This window comes from Saccopteryx leptura, chromosome 1 (genome assembly GCF_036850995.1).
Source record: "Saccopteryx leptura isolate mSacLep1 chromosome 1, mSacLep1_pri_phased_curated, whole genome shotgun sequence".
NCBI lineage: Eukaryota > Metazoa > Chordata > Mammalia > Chiroptera > Emballonuridae > Saccopteryx > Saccopteryx leptura.
In genome coordinates, this window is record NC_089503.1 from 228,811,461 (window position 1) to 228,826,227 (window position 14,767).

The following is a 14,767-nucleotide window of genomic DNA, read 5'->3' on the forward strand; positions in this document are numbered from 1 at the left end:
GGCCTCCAGTGGCTGTGGCCTGGGGCTTTCCCCGTTCATCCTCCATCCAGATTGTCACCTGCTTCCCTCACCGCATTTTGGTCTTATTTTTGAATGTAGCCATGATGCCTTCACTGTTTCCCTTCTCATGACAGTGATTTGGGGTCAGGAGGTTGTAGGCAGTAGTGTTTCCACCACCCCTGTTTTCATCATTCCAGTGTATCATAGAATAATGGAGACATGAAAGTGTGGGTTGTTGAGCACAAGTTGGGTACAGTGAGGGCGTGGAGATCTCTGCATATCCGTTCATCTATTTCTCAAATTTCTCTCTAATCCTTCTCAATTCATTTAGAATCAGGACAGTGAAGTTACTGCTTATGAGACTGTCACCAAAAGCAAACTTTTATTCATGACTCATTGCCTGTTCCTTAGAACTGAAGGGCTACAGATGAAAATTGGGATGTTCTGAAAATTTCATTCATTCATTAATCAAGGTTTGCATGCTTCCTTCAGTTTAGACATTACGTCAGAAGTTGGAGATCCAAAGGTGATTCAAAAACTGGTCCCTGTTTTCACAGAGCTGTCAGCTTGAAGGATAGGCGACAGCTAAGCCCATGCCACAAGGGTATGATAAGGACCTCTGGAGATATTTTTAGGAGGCCCTTCAGGAGGCACAGAGGGGGAGAATTTAGCTGAGTGTGTGTGTGTGTGTGTGTGTGTGTGTGTGTGTGTGTGTAGAAGGAGGTGGGGGGACTGTAAAAACTGCTGCAAGAGGTAATGTCAGAATTGGTTCTTAAAAGTCATTGTGGGTGGAGTGAGATGGGTAGGCGTAGAAAGGCTGGAAAATAGATGTGTAAAAAACTTGTGAAGGCAGAATGTACTTAGGAAACTGCAAATAGTTCTGTAAAAAGGAGATGAGGGTTGTGGGCGAGGGAGAGGTAAGATAAAGTTGTGGAGAGTGGGTGGGTTTGATGTCAGTAGAGACATAGACATTATCTTGCTGATAATGGGGAATTATTGAAGGGTTTTTAAAGAAGAATAGTGATGAGCTTTGCACTGTACAAAGGTCACTCTGGTCAGGAATTCGTGGTTCCTTCATCTACTTCAGTAAACACTGAATTCTCCTGGGCTGGCTCACCCTGATGTGACCTAGACTTCGTCTGCGAAGCGTGAGTGTTTGTGGAGCCTGGCACGATGACCATATTATCACCACCCTCTGGAGTCAAGTTTGATTCCTGTCTTATTAAATGGAATATCGAGACAGGAAGCATCTGGGAGTTTCCATTTATATAGCGGAAGTCCAGGGCAGACCTAGAAAGCAGAAGTTTCTGTCATTAGTCAATGGTTCAGAACAAAGGACACTGTTTTAAAATTATAACTGATGATTTAGATTGGTCAAGTAGTTTGTGGTGGAGGAAGTCACAAGACACCCTCCTTGCCTGCTCCCTCAGCTTGACACTTAGCTAGCGCTTGAGGAAGTGTGGAGATTATTTTAACTCAGTCCAATCTAGAGAAAACAAGTTCTGAACGGAAAAACAATTAGATAAGCAACTATGGTTATTTTTATTGTTGTTTGAACAAAGGTATTTTAAATCACCCAGAAATGTATGTCCTATATCCAGAACTTAGCTGGAGGTTCAGAATCTGTATGTGTAAAATTCGTGGGATTCTGCTTCTTTGCCACTGACTCCCTTTTTAAGTCATAGAATCTGAACATACGTTTGGCTCTTTTTAATATTTGACAGAGCTGCATTTTCAGAATTTCACTGGAGTGTCACACAGCCCCGCCAGACAGATTTGGAAGGTCCTCTTCCCACCTAAGAGAGCTCAGTGCCCTGTCAGGGTGGCTGAAGGGCTTGGACCAAGTCTGCGGAGACTAGTGATGAAGTCAAGAATATATCAACGTTGTATCTGCTTTCTCTACCCCATACTCTCAGCTCCCTTCCAGCAAAGGTTCTTTCTCCCCATTAACCAGCGCATCACCACATCACTATTCTGGGGCAACGCGATTCTTCATTTCTTGGTTTTACACTGAGTCAGGCTTTAGCCTTCATTGGTTCCCTTCAAAACACTCATTACACGTGCAAACACTTCATTTGCTCGTCGTTATGCATGAGGCTTTATTTGTTTCTAGTAAACTCAAGGTTTCCATTTTAGTTTGCCTCACGCTGAATTCTTTTTATCTGAAACACAGGCACCAACCGAACCGTTTGAGGGCAATTATAAATACATGCTTTTTTGTTGTTGTTGTATGTTTCTGAAGTGAGAAGCAGGGAGGCAGAGTGACACACTCCCGCATGCGCCCCGACCGGGATCCACCCGGCATGCCCACCAGGGGGTGATGCTCTGCGGATCTGGGGCCCTTCTAGCGCCTGAGGCGGAGGCCATGGAGCCCTTCTTAGAGGAAGGAGAAGGGGAAGGGTGAAGAAGCAGATGGGTGCTTCTCCTGTGTGCCCTGGCTGGAAGTCGAACCCGGGCCTTCCACACGCCGGGCCGATACTCTACCACTGGGCCAGCTGGCCAGAGCAATACTTACTTTTTTAATAAGTGAATTAACAGTATTTAAAACCTGACCAGAAGTAAAATTTCACCTAATCCTTCAAAGTGCCTTCTTTCTTCAGTCTATTGCAAAATTCTGCATTCCTGTTCTGCTGGGGTTCACACTGACTAACTCATTACATGCAACCACTCTACATCAAGAGCTCTGACCTTCCTTTACCCTTTAGTCTAATATCTTTAATTGCCAAAACCCTGCTGCCGAAAAATAGAGCAGATAGTACCTGAGGGATCACTAACAGCTGGACACCTGCTACACTACCGTCAGAGCGCCATCAGCATCAGCAATGGCCTTTATCACTTAGCGCCTGCAGCATTAAGGTTTCTTGCAGGACGTTGGGGAGTTGCAATGGAACCCCACAGAATTTGTTCCCTGTAACAAAGATAAGCCTTGCATTTGACTGGCTCTTGTTTTCTCTAGTAGCTCTTGTGAAGCTGTGAGTTTTTTTTTTTAATTGTATTGTTTGATTTTAGAGAGGGATAAAGGAAAAGTAAGAAAGAAACATTGATTTGTTGTTTCACTTATTTATGTATTCATTGGTTGATTGCTGTATGTGCCCTGACCGGGCATCAAACATGCAACCTTGGTGTATACGGATGACACTCTAACCAGCTGAACTAGCAGGCCAGGGGGCAGGGTTGTTTTTAATGAAGGGCTCTGAGCTGGACTGTCACTGTCTTTTTTTGCCTTGTTCACAAGGAGTCTTGGAACTTGGCCCATGTGGTAGAAAAGGTTTTCGATTTCAGTGCTCAGGCCATTTTTTATTTATTTTTGCTCCATGACAAACACAGACAGACATTCCCAACTCCTCCCCACATGCTTAGCATCCACCTCGGTTCAGCAGAACCAGTCAGCCAGTGTTCAGAGTGAAGGGCGTTTCATAAATCCAGGCGCAGTAGATTGTGGGTAGCATTTCTTTGCAGTGAATTTTCCCATTTATTTTCTCCAAAGAATGTCTTCTTTGTGCTTTTGAGTAAAGGACGACTTGGGAGAACATCAGGATTCAGGGAAAATATTCAGAGTTGGGGGAAAAAAAGCTTCACTGGCAAGTCTCATTTTTAAAGATGGCTGTATCACCTTCAATTCACTCGAATACCCACATATTTCTTAAAACCTGCTTTCTTCCTGCTCTGGCAGTTAGAATTTTCTCTCTTCACTGTTAAGCTTTCTCTAGAGAGTACATTACTGCATCCAGCTGACAAACCTGAGTGCGGAGGGATGAATGCTCCTCATCTCTGAACAATTTCAGGGGAAGTTGCTTAAACCAGTTCCCTGGTTTCAGAGGCTGTTTTTCTGTCCCTTCAGATCTATCTGGGTTTAGTTAATTCTTTGAACGGCCATGTTTTGTAAAAAGTGGAATTCTCACAGTAGTACTCGTGGCTCTGAGGTCTGCAGCCATACTGACTACGGTTATGATCTCAAAGGCCGTAAGCACTGCTGCAGGACAGGAAGGCGCCCCCTAGCCACCCACGGCTCCGCGTGAAAACGACTGCTCACCCTGCCTTTTTCTTGCTGTCTGGAAATCTCCTTTTCCTGAGACACCCTGGTGGCCAGCAGGGCAGGATGTGATATCTTTATGTGATAGCATTCCAAGTATTTTGCTCAAGGAACATGGATGGGTGTAGAGGAAAACAATATTAATTGAAAATCAATTATTCCTTTGAGCTGAAAGCTCCCTTTGGCAGTTGGAGAACAACTTTTTAAACAATAGTATAGAAAAAGTACCATCCAAAAAAATGTGACGATCTGAAGTAGAGAAGTAGTAAATGAAATATAGTGTGTTGCAGATGAGATCAGGGGTTGATACACTGCAGTCTGCAGGATGAACAGGGACCACTGCCTTTGTTTGTATGGCCTGTAAGCTCCAAATGGTTTCTACAACTTTAGATGGTTGAATTATTAATATTACTATGACACCTGAAATATTGGAGCACAGTGGAGGCCATGTTTTGATCTAGTGTTTGACTGCTTCTGTGCTATAGCAGTCAAGCGCTTGCACAGTAGAATGGTTGCAATGGAGGCCGTGTGGCCCTCAGAGACTCCAATATTGACTGTTTGCCCTTGACCAAGTTCGCTGACCACTGGCGTAGATTACTGTATCCTAGTTAAAGTGACTCAACTTAAAAATATTTTATTATCAGAGAAATACTTGTGATGTAGTATTTAATGAAATAATTGCAACAAAGTGTGTATAAAAGATGATCCCAAATAGTTTCTTTTCTTTGCATAATTTTTGCTTCTTTCCCCTGGTGGAAATGTAAGCTTTATGGAAGAAAAAAAAGCATTCATTAATTCAAGTCTATAATAGTGCTTTGTACATGGTAGATGCTCAATAAACAAATAACATTGAAGACTGATGAATTAGGTAATTGTACAATGTATGTCTGCAATAATAATCATAGGAAAACCTTTCTGGGATATGCATATATGGTAGGTACCAGGTCAAGAATTTTAAGTGTGTGAACCCTTTTATCCTAACAAAGTCCTTTTGGAACGTACATTATCACCATTATTTTACAGAAGAAAAGAGCAAGGAGAGGTCACATACTTGTCTAATATTACAAAGCTAAGAAGTACTGTGACCAGAATTGAAAAAGGTCTGTTGGATTCCAAAGTCTGAGCTCAAACCATTAGCTATACTCCTTAAATATCTAAAAACAGAAAAATAATTTTCTTAACCTCTCTTTCAGGTGATAAAGAAATGGATGGGAAAATACCAGAGGTAACCATCCAAATAACAGAACCAATTACTGGGATAGGACTTTATAGATGATTTTTGTTTTCTTAGGTATACATCTTAATGTTTTTCCACATTTCTTAATGTGAGTAGATTTACTTCTAATTACTTTTAAAATAAAAAACCAATGTTTCTAAAGGTAAGGACAGGCAGCTCTCCAAAGGTTGTTAATCATTTCAACTATTTAAGTAGATAATTTCCTTGTTTCTCTGAGGGTCTTCAGTGAATTGCTGAGAACTGGTGCTGGCCTGTCTGCCTGAGGTGTTGACTTGTGTTGTTAAACTTCAGTGTTAGGTTTCAACTGCCTTTGAATGCTTCCTAGCACGGAGGATGCGAAGTGCTGTCTGTGTATCCAAAGACCCAGTCTGGGAGAGCTTCTCTGTGTTTATCTTTGGAAGTCTGAAGGACTGTGCCCTTGAAAGCTGTGTCTTCTGTTCATATTTGGTTATACTGATCTATGTGTGTCTCTCACTGCATAATGGACTGCTCTTGCCTGGAATATATTATTATTATTTTAATTGGCATAATATTTGGAGGACACACACTTAAAATTATAGTTATATTACATCTAAAAGATAATTAGGTCTCAGTAGCCTGAAATCATTTAACAAAGTAGAAATAAATAAATAAATAAATAAATAAATAAATAAATAAATAAATAAAAGGAGGGTGGGATTAATGTTAACGCTGTTCTTCAACATTTTGTTCCTTTCTTTTAATTGTATGTCAATGACTGTGCGTATTTTTCACACTCTAAAAGATTTTTCCCATGCCCTGGCTTAAATTTCAAGGCTAAGAGGAGAAATAAAGGTATTTTTGTATTTTTGTTTTTTTGTTCAGGCATACAGGTGATTAGAATGATAAAGTGAATGCTGGTAAAATTATTGCGGTCATTGTAACACCAGCTTCAAGAGTAGTTAAAGAAGATGTATGTAAGACCAAAGATGAGAACTACAAGAAGAGAGGCGAGAGAGATGGTAAAGTGGAAGTCTTTGACAGAAAAGGGAAAACAGTTACATTTTGCGAACCTCTTAGGTTATTTCAAAGGGCTTTTTAAAATTCCTGTGATGTGTGTAGACATTCCAGTCATAATTTCACAAGCTTCTCTTGTCCAGGCCTGCTAAGAATGAGTTAAGTAGTCTTTTTCAGATCTTTGTGGCTTACTTTTCTTTTTCCCGAGAACATCTTTCTGACTTTTGAGTTATAAGCACAGCTGCTCAACAGCATCTTTCTGGGACTTTATTTAGCAGAAATGGGGGCTTGGGAATAATGTTACTGGTTTTAAGCTTGAAGTGTCATTTAGTGCACCCTATCATGGTCTTCGTGTTTATTTTGACCTCAGTTAGGCTTGTCATTTTTATGCAGAACTATCAAGAGTGAGACAAACACACTTCTAGTGACAGATATTTTTTAAAAACCATCAATACACGTGCAGTTGAAAAAATGATGTTTGCTTAAATATACTTTGTGAGGATATATTTGAGTAAATGATCTATTCCAAGGACACTAATGTTTCTATCAGAAAAGAAAAAGTCATTCTTGCTTCTTTTTTTTTTTTTGGAGATTTTTTTTGTGACTGATGTGAACCATACAATTTCACTTTTTAAATCTGTGACTTCTAAAAATTCTTTTTCTTCCTGACATAATGCAGCCTGAGAAAATCAGACAGTTGTTATTACAAATAGAGAGCTCCACTCAGACTTTGAATAGACAATTAAAAATGTCTGGATTCTTTCCTTTTTTTGTGGTTGCCACTTTTAGATGTGGAATAAAACCACATTAACCAGAGGACGTTGTTGTTGGTGGTTAGTGGCCAATTGTTGCCACATCTATGAAGTGTCTTGTTTGAAATTTCTTTTTCTTATACTGTCTGGCAAAAAGGTTTACATTTTATAAGACTTTTTATCAGGAAGCATCATTGTGGTATAAATCAGGGATCATAAAGTATCATCTAATGAATGAAACTCTTGCGTTTGACAGGTGAGAGAGGGAGACTGGGGAAGAGTGTAGGGCTGCCTCAGGGTACGCACTGAGCAGTAGTGTTCTGAAAGCCTGTTTGTTTTTCGAATTCCCTAGATGGCCGCCCATGTCCTGTCATCCTCTGGGACTCATCTTTATCTCCAACAAGTAATGAGACCCACTCCTCTGTTAAGCTCACCTGGGGGACTTACCAGCAGTTGCTAAAACAGAGGTGCTGGCAGCATGGCCGAGTCCCCAGACCTGACTGGGGCTGTACTGAGGTGCATCACCACGAGTGGTCCAAGATGGCCCTCTTCGACTTCTTGTTACAGGTAAGTGCATCAAGTCAAGTAAGTGGTGTTCTAAGAATGACGCCGACTTCTATAAGTCGAACACTAAGGAGCTTTCTGCACCTTGAATTTTTATGAAGCCAGAGTTCTATGATGCTATGTTTGGCAAGTGTAGTACTACATCATACGATTTTATGTCCTTTGGGGAAATATTTAGAAATGTCCTTCAGCTCTTTTATTAATTTCTGAAGGAGAAGTTCTTTAGTATTTCAATCTTGCAATAGTTATACTGACCATAGATACAATTTATTGGAATAACCCATCAACAATTCTTTGAGGTGGGCAGACTTACCCCATTTGGGAAGTAAGTAAATTGAAGTTTGGTGAGGCTAGGTAACTAACTAACTAACCCAAGTTCTTAAAATTACTAAAAGCTGGAGCTGGGATTCCCTGGGATCTGTCAATAGAAAAAGTTTATTTCTTTCCATCATTCCTTACTGTGTTTCCGTGGTCACTTAGCCACATAGTTTACCGCCACCATTGCCCTTGTTTTATTTCCTGTAGTCTTTTGCAAATATTTAATGAAGATTAGGCATTGGAGAATAATAAATATTGACTGCTTACATAATTGAGTGACAGCATTTTATAAGGTTCTTATAATTCAACTCCTTTTGATAAAGATCCCATGACTTTGTCTTCCTCCTCATTCTGATTACTGCTTTTTCCTTCCTACACTTAAAAAAAAAAACCCTAGTTTTCTTTTGTTGCGTGGGAAATTAGTATTTTGTGGAAATTTAAGACTGTCTTAAGACATTTGCAAAACATTCTCTTTTTGTGTGTCTGTGATATTTTAGGAAGGAACTAAGGAGGGACAAAAATGTAGGAAGAAAACAAGTTTAGTGCAGAATCACAGCCTAGGGATAAGAAACTGGCAAGAAGGAGAGAATGACTTCAGGTGTCAATACCGAGCCACCAGAGAGACTGAGCTGGAAACCATGAGATTTGGTTTGGCAAGGCGGCATTCGAGAATCACCAAATAGTGTAGAAAAGCCCAGCCCCGAGGTTCAGACTGGCCTTAAACACGCTCTCCATTTTTTAGGTAGGAAAGCTGAGGCAAAAAGAAGTTATTATCAAAAACTGTAACAGGAATGAGGTCTTACCTTTCTTGCAAGCTAACTAGTTAGCCAGCCTCATGTTCCTGGATGCTAGCAGACACAAAAGACTCCGAAGTCAGACATAAATGACCACATTACTCATGGACAGGTGGCATGAGCTTCACTGTCCTTTGCCCCTCAAGTCCCATTGGGGTGATACAGAGTGGCTCTGGTGAATGCTGCATATGAGTGGCATCATATCACTGTTGAGAACTCTAATCTTAGGTAACTAACCCACGTTCTTAAAATTACTAAAAGCTGGAGGTGAGATTCTCTGGGATCTAAATAAGAGACTGCTAGCAAACCTGTTTTAAAATTTGTCCCCAAAGGAGACAGTATCCTTAATATCTTGGTCAGGAAACAAATCTGTCTTCAATCCCAGAGGAAGGTACTCTTTGTATCTTCCAAGGCTGTGTACTATACTAACATTCTAAGTAAAGGTACTCACTATGAAGCCAGATGTTTGGGGAGTGGTCAGCATCGACCGTGAAATTCCAAGGATGATGATTAGGGGGAAAATGGATAGGAAAACTATGAACCTGGTAGTGAAGTCTGTGAGAAAGGAATGACCTTGAGGTTTGTAGCTGATGAACATAAGAGCTAATACAGCGGTTCTCAACCTCTGGGTCGTGACCCTGGCTGGGGTCGAACGACCAAAACACAGGGGTCGCCTAAAGCCATCGGAAATATATATATTTTATTATGAACATAAGAGCTAATACAGCGGTTCTCAACCTGTGTGTCGCGACCCTGGCGGGGGTTGAACGACCAAAACACAGGGGTCGCCTAAAGCCATCGGAAAGGCGACCCCTGTGTTTTGGTCGTTTGACCCCTGCCAGGGTCGCAACACACAGGTTGAGAACCACTGAGCTAATATATACTGGATAGAGGGCAAACCCTTTTAGAAGTTGTTTCTAGTGATATTTATTTTAATTCTGGAATCTTTGACTAAATCTCATCCAAAGTTGTATAAGATTATATCCCATTACCCCACCCCAAGTTTGATTTAAAAAAAATTAGTTTGAAAAATATAGTGTATAAAACAAAAGATGGCTTCTTGTAAGACTGGTTGGCTGAAATAATACAAGTCCTTATTGTTATGAGGTCAAAAGGAAGGTGAGCACTTTGACATAAAATAGCTAACAAAAGAGGAAGAGTTTGAGTAGGATTGTAGGCTACAAATGATAGGATAAAGCAAAACATGAGGAGGGACATGGAATCGGCAATTTGCATATGATATTTAGAGCATCCTAAATATACCATTTGTCTGAAGCAGAACTGTTTAGGCGAGAAGTGATACATTCTGCCTGTAAAAGGTAGGATAGCGCATGGAGGAAGACAGCTGTTTTTACAAGATGTCTGTTCACTTTTCTGTTCATTACCCTGAATGAGCAAGAACAGATTCCCACTGAGTCACAGTCTCCTTCTGAGTGCATCAGCAACTGTTAATATCGTTGTGTCCATTGTCTGTGGTCTTGAGCACAAATATGGGCACAGGAATTATTATTATAAATTTCCAACAAAGACAAATATTTAAAACCTTTAAGCTAATGCTGTATATATAAATATATGGTGGACAGATAGGGACAGACAGACAGGAAGGGAGAGAGATGAGAAATATCAACGTGTCCTTGCAACACATTATTTGTTCATTGATTGCTTTTATATGTGCCTTGACTGGGGCGCTCCAACTTAACCAGTGACCCCTTGCTCAAGAAGCAACATTGAACTCAAGCCAGCGACCTTTGGGCTCAAGCCAGTGACTATAGTGTCATGTCTATGATCCCAAACTCAAGCCGGTGACCCCGTGCTCACACTGGTGAGCCTGCACTCAAGCAAGATGAACCCACGCTCAAGGTGCTGGCCTCAGTGTTTTGAGCCTGGGTCCTCAGTGTCCTAGATCGATGCTCTATCCACTGCACCATGGCCTCACCAGGCTAATACTATTTATATTTTAACAATCATATAACACTTGCTGTTTCTGTCACTCTTCTAAGCACTTGATGCTAAGCACTAAAATATTAATTTATTTAATCTGCACGTCAGCCCTGTGACGTAGACATTATTATTGTTATTTTAGATTTGAGAAAATCTAGACAAAGAGAAATGATGTAACTTGGGCAGGGTCACATAGCTGGAATGTAGTAGAATTTGGAGTCAAACTCAGGAGTTCTAGTTTAAGAGACAAACTTCTGAACAATGCTTCCTTCTCTTCATTTTATGGGGGGAATGGTACCACCATCATCCAATTTTCTAAATCAAAAATCTGAGAGTCACCTGGATGCTTTGTGGTACATACCTGTGCATCCACACAGTGAAGTCTACCTTTTAGATACAGCTCGTGCTCCTATCTCAGTTCAGGCCTTTGCATCTATCACCTGGGTGACGCCCTTCAGTCCACTCACACTGTATGAGCCAAGATGTTAAGAGTTAATTGGCTTAGTATTTACAAAATTTTATCAAATTATACATATGAAGATGGCATCTGTGAGACTGGACTTACGTTTATTCAATTACCCAAGATTTATTTACTTCCCGCCGCACAGCAGATGAAAAGCTAATTTCCTTTAGAGGCTGCAGCATTTTACAATGTCACCAGTAAGGGATAAGAGTGCCTGTTTCCCTCTTTCTTGCCAATTTTGGGAGGTGAAAAACTAACTAATAATTTTGCTAATTTTATGGAAGGTAATGGGGTTTTGCTTATATTTCCATTTCTTTCAATATGAGTGAGATTAAAGATGACATATTTTTAAATATTGATTGTTTATATTTCTTTTTTGTGAATTATTTATGCAAATCATTGCCCTTTTATAATGTATTCTATAACATTTTCTTATTGATTTATAAAAACGTTTGGTTTGATTCCCCGATCAGGGCACATACAGGAGCAGCTTGATGTTCCTGTCTCTCTCTCTGCTCTTCTCTCAAAACAAACAAACAAACCAAAAAAACATTTCTTGTATCATGAAATTTGCCTATATCAAATCAATTCTATATATCTCAAATAATTTTTCTTACTTTAGACTTTGCTTTCTTACTTTAGACTTTACTCCAGAGAAATTGTACATTTTTTAATAAATCATTTCTTAATTCACCTTTTTAGTTCTTGTATTTAACATCATACACTATTTATAGAGATGTTTACTGAGCAAATAAATCAACAAACAGTTCCTTTTTCATGAGTGTCATAAGTATAACCTTTTATATAATAATCCTTTAATTTCACTGAAATTTTTACTTTCAAGTCGATGCATGCCTTATTTAAATAGTGTTTGGGAAAGTGTTGGAGTGTATTGAGTGGCTTTGTGAACAATCTTAGAAAAGTTACGCCTGAAGCAAACTAAAATTCCTTGTTACATGATTCTACAGCAAGGGTGAAAGAATACAGAACCCAGTTGTTGATTTTCTGCACACAACATTCTTTTTGTTTCACCCAGTGAACAAATGTAAATTCACAAAGGCTATGCCATTTTACTGGGTCTGTAAAATGTGGTAGACACAAGTAACCTTTTATTCATAAGCGTGGGGGTATGAACTTCATAGACAAAAATTCATCTCCATTAGGATGACAAAGAGTAGTATTCTAGAGAGCATTTTAGTGTCTAAGGTTTGGTCAAATTTCTTTCAAAATTATATATAAAAATAACAGAAAAAAATTTAGAATGTAGAAATCTTGCTTTTTGATTTCAGAGATAGTCTGTATAATGGTTAGACACTAGGTTCTAGAATTCAGCCTTCTAAATTTGAATCTTAGCTGCCAATATTAATTTTGTGTGTGTGTGTGTGAGAGCCCAGAAGGGAGAGAGATGAGAAGCATCAGTTCTTTGTTGTGGCACTTCAGTTGTTCATTGTTGCTTTCCCGTATGTGCTTTGATGGGATGGGTGTTGCTACAGCTGAGCCAGAGACCCTTGCTCAAGCCAGCGACCTCTGGGCTCAAGCCAGTGACCATGGGGTAATGTATATGATCTCACACTTAGGCCAGCGACCCCACACTCAAGTGGGTGAGCCTGTGCTCAAGCAGGCAACCTCAGGGTTTCAAACCTGGGTCCTCAGCATCCTAGGCTCTATTCACTGTGCTACCACCTGCTCAAGCCTATTTTTTTTAACATTGAGAATTAACCCCTTTCTGCCTCAGTTTTCTCATCTGTAAAATTAGGAATAATATTGTTCGTGTAAAGCTCTATTGAGAGGATTCCATTTTTTATACACATAAAGGATTTAGAACATGCCCGGTACATAGGAGGTGTTCAGTAAATATTACATATTAATTAGGAAATCAATCATCTAGAAATAATAGTAGAGGTAAATATCAGTATTAGAATTAAATATAGTATTTTGTAATTATTTTTATTCATTAAATTGTGTCATTCCCAAATCATATTTTTTCCTACTCTTATGTACTTTCATACTTATAGACCTTAGCATATTACATTGATTATTTTTGACTAGCCTGTCTTTTTAATAAACCATGAATCTCTCAGTGGCCATCCCTGTCTTATTCAACTTTGTAAACTTTCAATTAGCATCAGAATGTCTGAAAATGTCATAGTTTCCCAGGGCATTTTTTTTTTGATCAAAGAAAACTGTCTACTTATATTAAAATATTAAATACAAAATGTCAAATTAAAAATGTTGAAAGTGAAAGAAATAAAAGTATACTTGTAATAAGAAATAAAGTTTGTTAAAGAAAGAGAAGCAGAAGTTTAGAAAATGAAAAAATTAAATGAATAAAGAATATTTAATATTTTTACTATTTAGTGGAGTTCTTACTGCACTTATATTTTCTAAGATTAAGTATTTATTTGATGAGAAATTCAGGTGTTTTTTCAGAGAGAGGACCAACAGAGATGTATCTTGGGAGATGTTTGCTTCCACCATCAACAAGAGAAGATATATATATTTCTTTTCTCTTAGATTTGACAGATATTGAGCTCTTCTCTGTTTCAGACACTTAGCAGGATTAGTGTTCGTGATAAAAAAATGCATCGGACCATATCCCTGCCCTCAAGAGTTATGCAATCTACTTGAAAAGAGAGATAATCATAGCAAAATATACACAGTGTCATAATTGAGTTAAGTTCAACATCTTATAGAAACAAATAGGATGGTATTTGTTCCTGTGGAATTGGATGTAAAAGAATGTGACATTTACTATAAAAATCAGCTGAATACAAAAGGAAGAACCATGTCATCCCAATAAATTAAAGAGAAAAAAAAGACAGGAAGAGAGTTTCAGAGAGAGAGATTCTAACAAGGGGCCGAAAGTGTGAAAACATTCAGAGTGGGGAAAATGATGCTTGTGGAAACTTCCTGTTCCATGACTGTAGTTTTTTCTCAGATGACTGTGAGTAATAAACCTGTGTTCATAAATTCAACAAACAAATATGAATTAATTGGTATGATTTTTTCCCTATAGTTGTCTCTCTTCAGTTAACTCTTCAACTCTTACCTGGCTTCTAATGATTTGATTACTAAATATAATGAATTAGATTAATAGGTGCTAATTTTCTTTAAAGTATTTCTTTTTTTTTTTTAAAAGATTTTATTTATTCATTTTAGAGAGGAGAGAGCGAGGAAGAGAAGGGGAGAGGAGCAGGAAGTATCAACTCCCATATGTGCCTTGACTAGGCAAGCCCAGGGTTTCAAACTGGCAACCTTAGCATTCTAGGTCAATGCATTATCCACTGCACCACCACAGGTCAGGCTAATAGGTGTTAATCTTTGATGTATTCCCTACCACTTTTTAGCTATTGTGTCATTTTTTCCACTTAATATATAATAGTTAACTAAAAATTCTAACTAACTATAATCTAAATGAGGAAATATTACTTTTCAGTAAAAGAATATTTGTTTCTGAAGGAATATTCTTTAGGTTAGGTAAGGAAAGATTCCAACTATGGCCACCATGATAGATTATGAGGGTCTTCCAAGTATTTACTTCTCTTATACCTCTGCTCAGTGATCAACATTCAGAGATGAGTGAGGAAAATCATTTATAGGCAAGAACTCGGATTGGAGAAGGCATATTCATCCAGGGTACCAGACACTGGCATTTCAGATAGTTTGGGTCAGTTTTATTGTTTTGCAGAA

At 38.9% G+C, this 14,767-nt stretch overlaps 1 protein-coding gene across 2 annotated transcripts in view; it reads left to right on the forward strand.

Moving 5' to 3' along the window:
• GASK1B (golgi associated kinase 1B) overlaps positions 1-14,767 on the forward strand; it is a 65,975-nt gene that overhangs the window by 14,611 nt on the left and 36,597 nt on the right. For both annotated transcript variants that reach the window (XM_066387464.1, XM_066387474.1), the window contains exon 3: positions 7,350-7,564. In XM_066387464.1, coding sequence (XP_066243561.1) covers positions 7,350-7,564 — 215 coding nt within the window. The remainder of the gene's footprint in view (positions 1-7,349; positions 7,565-14,767) is intronic.